We start from the raw sequence: 8,203 nt of genomic DNA, 5'->3' as shown, positions 1-8,203 counted from the left end.
CCTTGGCCTTGGCATACGCGCGGCTCTTGGGTCCCATATTTCGTTTGGTGGTGTACCAGACGGTGGTCCAAAGTTTACAGGAGTGGCCCTAGGCATAGGGGGTGCCTGATATGGCATGTTATTATTAAATGGCATGGCTGCACTTGTATAAGAGCTTGGATAATTCCATTGTGGATTGTAAGCTCTTGGAATAATCGGAGGTGAACAAGCTACATGAGGCTGAGGTACGACAGGTGCACATGATTGATACATACATGTAGGTATAGTTGGGGGCACTGTGCTACTAGGCATCGGCGCGGTATTAACAAATGAACTCCATGGTGTACTTCTTGTCATGCTCACCACTGGGATATGCATGGTAGCCGTAGTGTCATTAAGAGAAAGATGAGCTAGATCTGGGAAGGTAAAGCTGCCACTTGTGGGCTCAGATTGTACTGAGGCTCCTAGCGAAACAACATATGGAGGATCAATGGGGCTCACTGAGGGAGTCTCCATTTGTGATAGGGTTGGTTGGTTGGCCTTTCCCGTATCCAAGAATCTCATTAGGCCTGTTGAAGGCATGTTGATCCCTGTGTTCTGTCTTTCTAACTCGACAATCCTATGGAGGACATCACAGACTTTCTGTTGTTGCTCATCTATGCTAGTAGCACCCGATGTGGATTGTAGAACATCTAACCAACCCACATGATAGGTGTGTCCTGTGTACCGATCAGTTAAAGCTTCTGCTTGTAGGTCATACTCCCAATTTTTGTTTAGGAATATCCCATCTAGGCCCGGCGTACTGGAGGTTTCCCTTGAAGTGGAAGCATTATTGCTCCCCATAGCTTGCCCCTCCGTGACTGCTACCTTGGGAGCACTCGGTTGCTCGGCTGGCATGATTGTTGTCATAGGAGCCTTTGCTTTCAGGGCTCGACTTTGTTCTAACCTTCGTAGGTTCTCAATTTCCCTCTCCCTTGTTGCTTGCATATAGCGTTCGATCTCTTGCACTTCGGCAAGACTCCTACCATCGGGTAGTAAAACCTCAGAGGGAGATAGTCCTAAAGGATCAGGAGGTGCAGTGGATGGAACATTCACATGCACACTCTCAAGAAGCATAGGGTCCATTTTAGGCAGGAATGACGAATTTACTTCCCCACTTCCTTCATTTATTTCATTAACCGCATGTTCGGAGCGAGTAGCTCTACTAAGGTTCTCTTTTAAGCGGCTAAACATGCCGGAACCGGGCCGTGGGCCCATGGCATGCATGTCTTGACTTGAACTATCAGGGTTCGGTGTAGGATACCCCTCCATGACTTCGTAGTCAGAAGAAGAATCACTAGACGCGATATGAGGATCTTGGGTCGCGCTACCTTGAGTCCCGGCCGAAGGTCCAGAACCTAGGGTGGAGGAATAATGGGTGCCCGCATAAATGGAGGCACTACCAATATGCTCGTGCTCTAACACTCGTCCAGAGCGTAGGTTCATATGACTTGGATCCCCTAGAAGTGTCAGTGAGGGCCCGTGAAGGCTGCTCACCTAGTAATTTTGGGTGTTTTGCAACCCAAGTCTTTTCTTATTTTTTTATTTTTTGATTTTTTTGGTCTTTTTTTTCTGACCCAGCTATAGAATAGAACGTATGATAGCTCAAAACGAGCGTCTCGGTCAGAGGGACATGTCGTGCTTTACAGCCCTCCGTTTGGTCACTTTATGCCCTCGGAATCCCTAAAACCGTCAATTTCTAGTAGGGAACTAGGCCCAAATTAGAAAGTCTAAGGGTGCAAGTGGGAAGAGAAGGGAGGAGAGTGGAGGACTTGCCCCACATGCTCTCATTCCCTCTTGAGGGGGTAGGGTATATATATAAGAGTGAGTCTAGTATATATCTTAAGACTGAGGCCTGGGCTTGGGCTTGGGCTTGGGCTTGGGCTTGGGCAAATGATCCCGATCTCGATCAAAATTTTAGTGTAGCCCCCTAGTCACTCCCGCTCAAATATTTTCGGTTTTTTTTTTTGAATTTTTTTCATTTTTTTTAATTTAAAAGGCGTGCGGTTTCGGTGACCCTTTCTTGGCCACACACGCTGTCACCTACCTAACCTCCCAGTCAACAGCTCACAGCACACAGACAGCTCACTACCTTATCTACGTACTAACAGTGCTGCTAACCACTAACTAATCTACTTACTAATCTGTTAACTGCTTACTGACAGTGAGCTAACTGTCCACCTACTTCCTCTCTCACTACCTTAATGTGCAAAGACTGTGTGCAAACAGAAAACACAACATTATGCAGAAATCACAGAACTTGCAGACAACACAAAAATTAACAACTTGCAGAAAAACAACTCATTCCTCTTCCTCTTCCTCTTCTTTCCTACTACAAACAACTCATAGGAGAAGCACAAAGTGCCTCTTGGGCTTAGTGCAGGGCGATTCCCCGGCAGCGGCGCCAAAAATGTGTGCTCCTTGCCGCACTGTCGAAGCAAGGGACTTGCCGTTACACCGTGTGCGAGCCATAGACGGCTCCAAGCACACAACTAGCTTAACTAATAAGTTCAAAAGAGGGCAATGGTGTGTCACTCACCGCTCTATGCTCCTGTCGTGGAGGTTTCCTCGCCGCGATGAAGAAGAAGCTGCAGTCGTGCCCCGCTCAACCGCTTCGCCGCCGTCGTGCCTTCGTAATGCTCGATCGCACACACACTCTCCCTCTCTCTCTCTCTCTCTCTCTCTCTCTCTCTCTCTCTCTCTCTCTCTCACATGCACACACACACGAGGAGGTGAAGAAGAAGAAGATGGAGATGGAGATGGAGCAAGAGCACTCTTCTATTGCACAAATGAGAGAATGAGTGAATTTTAGGTTTAGTTGGCTTTTATATGAGCTCACCCCATTCACACTTGGGCGCCCATGCTTAGCCAACTAATCCCTTGAATGTCCCAGTTAGAGTGCGCCTCTCATCGGCGATCACTCTTACCCTTTTCCTATTGGTCCGACAAGCCCGGTACCTAACTCTACCAAATACATAATACACGTCCGTCGTAGGTGATGGGGTGTCCGTGAGCCGTGAGGGTTAACATGTGTGGAGATGATTGCTGTAGAATCTTCTCCAACACCAATGAATACAACAAGGGAAACGCCAATGTGATGGTTCCCACATAAAAGAGGGCGTTCTAGCACTCGAGATGGTGTGCGAGCTAAGTACCATGTTGAGGATGTGTGTGCGTGAAGAGGGAAGAGGAGAGACAGAGAGGAGATAGTTTTGGGTGGAACCACACTTTGTGAGTGTGTGCTTGGGTGCCTTAGTATAAGAGAAGGAGATAAAGAGTGAGTTAAAGACATCGTAGGGGTTTAGTCACTAAATGGGACGACCACTATGACTTTTTACCTTAACAATCTCCCACTTAAAGGCCGGTGTGGCCATACGTGGCTATGACCAAAATTACTATGTATAATCTTGAAACACACAATAGCTTCACCCTTGTCCAAATGTGTTCACCCTACACCCATCAAGTTGATGCAATGTACAAATCACTTCATAGTCAAGATATTTGTAAGAGCATCCACTGGGTTGTTAGCAATGTGGACCTCAATAAACTCTAATTGATTAACCATCAGCACATCCCAAATGAGATGATACCTCACCTCAATGTTCTAGAGACATGACTTCCGAAAAATGGCTCCTCCCGTGAATTTGAATATGTAGCCAACTGTAGACCTCCTGGTGTCTTTGTAGCCCACATAATTCACCGCCATGTAACCAACAATAGATGCATCCTAGGGTAGATTTATTGTAAAAAGTATATATATATATATATATATTTCATAGCCTTGATAAATTTTGCCACCCTCATTAACGACCTTTTGAGGTTATAGGATTTTTGTTCTCTATTAAATCATTCTCAAGTGTTGACTATCCATATCTTCAATAGATGGACAACATACTAATATGCTTTAGGACACTGGTCATGTTATGATTGTGCATAAACTTTTAAGGAGATAATTGTGAAGAATCACTTTTTTTTTTGCTTTGCAATGCACCAACTTCCTTCGTCATCCTTCTTATCCATCTAAAGTCGTTCAAAATTGCTAGTGAGTGTTGTATCACCTTGTCAACAACGTCTCCCTTCTTGATTTTGTTACTAGATTCTTCTTGTTTGTATTTACTATATAGTATCCATGAATTGAGGTGCTTGTGGATAAAAGTTTCTTTTTGTGATTTCCAAAGTTATTCATTATAAATAATGGTGTCTTTATCACATTGTCCAATATGAAATGATCAAAGAAAAATGTAAGCACACATAGTACTACATAGAATAAATTTCCAAAAAAAGGGTAGAGTGTCTATGTGTGTTTTGCAAAACAAACGAGAAATTGCATCAATAGAGTCAATGCAAGATCGGTACAACATAGAGTCAGTGGCATATATAGTTTGTAAATGTCAATTGCAGAGTAGAGACATCTGCATGAGTCTTTGAAAACCAACCAAGAGGAATTTTGAAGGTAGCTCTCATTTTCACCCGCACAAAACGAACAAACTACCTCAGAATGGATAAAATGCTCAACAAGTGGTGGGAACCAAGAAGAAGAGGTGGTGGGAACAAGGTGAAAACTGCCATGATTACAGAGAAGACCCTCCTTTATTCATAAGGAATTAAAGAATCGCGTGTTGAACTTCTACATTAGTGTGGTAATACTTGGTGTAGGCATTGCTTCCTTGGATGTTTCTCCCATTAGGTTTGTGTGAATATGCGCTCTCTCTCTCTCTCTCTCTCTCTCTCAATCAACACACACACAATAGATTGCATGGACATGGTTATCTCTGCACAATGGTAGGTATCGTAGGTTGTTGGAAGGTGAGGTGATCATGAGATGAGCGGGTTCAGGTTGGGGACGAGAGATCGAATATGTGGTGGGAATATGGGAGAAAGGGTGGTGGGAACAGGGTTGAAAATGAAAGGGGGGGGCGTTAGCATTGCTTTTTGGAGAGGGGTCTGGAAGGTTCCTGCTTTTGGCGCAAGAAAGAGAGGGATATTAAGGGGGAAAAGGGGAGGAAGAAATGCATGCGTTTGCTTTTCAGTTGGCTTGCTTTTGACGCCACTCTTGTCTTGTGTGCCAGCTGGCTTTGAGGGGCGGTGTGGCGGTCCCTTGCTTTTCCTTTGTCCTGCTTTTCGTCATGAAAAGCCGGGTCTACCCGCTTTGGTGAAAAGCACGCACGCGATTTTTAATACGCATTTCTATAATAGACGCAGTATTCGTGTGTTTTTCTTGGGCTCCTCCCCCTCAAAAATCTCTCAAAGAAAATCAGAATGGGCCACGCCCAAAACAAAAAAAGCCATTCTTGCTTTCCCGAACGGTGAACACCCATTTTCGTTTCTGCGTTCCTCCCAAATGCGATTCTGCCTGGTTTCTCAACCCTAACAGCAGCACACTGAAGGCGCTTTGATCTACAGCGATTTGCCCAACGGTGAGCAACCCATTTCATTTTCGGGTCACTTCTTCCTACCCGTTTGCGGATTTGTCTGCTCTTTGCTTTCTTGTAACCCTAACTGCAACAACCTGACGTGCTTTTGATCGTCAGGGCCGCTTCTCACAAGTGATCAGTGGCATGTTCCCTTCACTCTGATCATTTAGAGGTATTGTCTCGTTCCTTATCACATTTGCGATGTTTTATCAACTAAGTCTGATCCTTCCTTTCCCCATTTCGTGTTGGGCAACTGCAGAAAGAAGGAAGACATTTCAGCCAGGAATTTCCATTCCTCTGGTCTTGCCTCCATCGCAATGTTTAAACAGGACCATGCTTTGCAATCCAAAACAGATGCTGTTGCACACGATGATCTCCGGCATATTTTGATTCCAGCATGTGAACTTGGCCCAGAGAGATATCAGGAGTTCCGTGCAGCTAAGCCACACTGGCGGCCAAGGTCATATGTCCAACCCTCTGGTGATGAAGTCTTGGGTTTCTGTGAAGGTTGCCACGAATGCATGGCGTCATCAACCAAGCCCCCTAATGCCAAGCCTCAACTGACAGTAGACTGCTCAGGGCTGTCCAAAGTGGCAAAGCCCATCTCAATATCAGTTCAAAGGCTAAATAATCATCAAAAGATACCAATGGCTGAGAATATAGCATCTTTTCATGCAATACATAGTCCTGTTGTGATCAAAGCCACTCAACAGTATGCAAACAATGGTGTGGTGCTGGAGGAGACCGCCATTTCGAAGCCCATCCCTCCAGTCAAGCGAGGAGGTAGGGAAGTTTCTCCAACTGATGATATGGAGCAGACAATGAAGTCAAATTTAGGTGAGGACCATACAGAGCATGTTGATTCTGGAAGAATTAAATTTCCTAATTTCCGAATGATCCACGCAACTACATCTGATCATGCAACCTCCTCAGAAGATTTATCGGAGGATACTATGACTCCTCCTCAGATGGAAGCCATGAGCTTTTCCGCCGACCATGCTGCTTGTGGAGCTCAAGGGGATGCTATGGCATCAGTAAAGGTTCCTAAATGCACGGATGGCGTAAGACTGGATGAGCCTATTTTTGTGGAGGATGAGGATCTGTTCAAGTATGTCTTGGCCACACGCCAGATACCATATGGTCATAGCTACTCAAACCTGGATATTGCCATGCAAAGAAGGCTGCATGATTATTTTAAACAGTCTTGTCCGCCTTGCCCTCACTGCAACAGCAATACATATGTGAAGTTTCGGTATTTCAATAATTCAGGAAAGTCCAGCTTACTGCAACCCAGATACAGCTGTCGGAATCCAGACACATGCCTGACAATTCAAGAAAAGACTGGAAAAGCAGGCAGCAGGGATTTCACTCTTCCCAAGCCCAAAGAAGCTGATAACGGTAGAGCACCAATGTTGTTAGCCACCCATGAGCGAGCAGATGGCCAACGGGGAAGGTCAGCTAGACAACCCCAAATGATACCTCGGTGTGGAAGCAAGCGAGTAGCTCACAATTTGAACCCTTTATCTGAGGCGGCTGAGAGATGTGCAAAACTTCCCAACACTACTCTTTCTTTGCAAACAATGAATGGGCCTGGACTAGTGGACGCGACAAATTTGCAGATTGTGGAGGCTTCCAAAGCAAAATCCCTGCAATCAGTTAAGCATGCGGAAGATTCCATTAGCTCTTCATCCACTAGAACAGCTAGTGACGAGAAGACTGCAATCAATGTTCGATGCCAGGCAGTTGAGAGTGCAGAAAACGGCAGGCTTGTTGTACAACCCATCAGCATTCAACAAGTAGGCTCTACCTCTGGCAAGGCAGAAGCAGGTTCTGTGGACAGGCATTCAAAGGGGGGGAGGATTGCTGAGCTTAACATATGCATGTACATAGATTTATCCACTGCCTCCTGATTTTAGAAGGTCAACTGTCTGGTTTCGGATCCAACTAGAGCTTGCCTCCTGAGCTGCTCATGTGATCATTGCCCCTTTCACATGGTTTTGAGCAGTGAATGGCATGGGTTTCAGGCTATCATGTCTTGGAGTCTTGCTGATGAATACTTAATATGCCTAGAAATGCTTGCAGTTGCAAGGATGTAAGTAAGGTGCCCTGGACTGTATTAGCCTTTATTGAGCCATGCTAGTTCTGCACATCTTTGTCATTAAAGCCGGCCATCCTTTTTACATACATCACTACCGCAAAATGTATACCCCAGTGGGCTCTAGTACCCCCTCTTCAGACAACACTAATGTTATCAGTTGTATGGATTTGGCTTTGTTCAGAGATGTTTAAGCTTTCAATTCTGTTCAAGAGCACTCTCTATAGTGCTATTTACAGTTTGCTATGTTGTTATTTTGTTTGGCAGGGCCAGTAGATATTTGTTTCATGTGGATGTGGCTTTGTGTGGAGGTGTTCAAAGCATTATGTCTCTTGAGCTCCCTTCCGCAGTGTCTCTCAGAGTTTGATGTTGCTTATTTTTGCAGCAAGTCACGGTTGGAAAGTAAAATTGACTAATTTAGAACTTTGGAAACGATTTTATGGCTCTTGTGAAGATTTTTTGATGACTCGGATCAATCAAACAGGGAGTCAGGCTGTTGAAAACAGCTGTAAGTACATTTGACACTTGATGTAGATCAATATTTGGGTTTTTCTTAGCCGTACCCTGAAAGGTTCTTTTTGGTTTGTGGTAAGTGATTACTGTTATTTAAATGTTTTAAGAACTTTGGATGACACCGGGAAAGATTATGTGAAAATTTTGTGACGAGGAGGATCAA

At 44.8% G+C, this 8,203-nt stretch overlaps 1 protein-coding gene across 1 annotated transcript; it reads left to right on the top strand.

Moving 5' to 3' along the window:
* Positions 1–5,177: 5,177 nt before the first annotated feature.
* On the top strand, positions 5,178–7,769 carry LOC147455073 (uncharacterized). The gene is made up of 3 exons (XM_086513918.1): positions 5,178–5,435; positions 5,550–5,604; positions 5,692–7,769. The coding sequence occupies exon 3, from the start codon at positions 5,750–5,752 to the stop codon at positions 7,340–7,342; it is 1,593 nt and encodes a 530-aa protein (XP_086370044.1). The 5' UTR covers positions 5,178–5,435; positions 5,550–5,604; positions 5,692–5,749; the 3' UTR covers positions 7,343–7,769.
* The last annotated feature ends 434 nt before the right edge of the window (positions 7,770–8,203 follow it).

The sequence above is a fragment of the Adiantum capillus-veneris genome, chromosome 6, assembly GCF_014529385.1.
Source record: "Adiantum capillus-veneris isolate H3 chromosome 6, ASM1452938v2, whole genome shotgun sequence".
Lineage (NCBI taxonomy): Eukaryota > Viridiplantae > Streptophyta > Polypodiopsida > Polypodiales > Pteridaceae > Adiantum > Adiantum capillus-veneris.
Note: the sequence above shows the minus strand (reverse complement) of the source record. Positions and strands in the feature narration are given on the sequence as shown.

Excerpts from the sequence above, each read along its gene's own strand:
- LOC147455073 (XM_086513918.1), top strand. The coding sequence starts at position 5,750 with ATGTTTAAACAGGACCATGCTTTGCAATCCAAAACAGATGCTGTTGCA.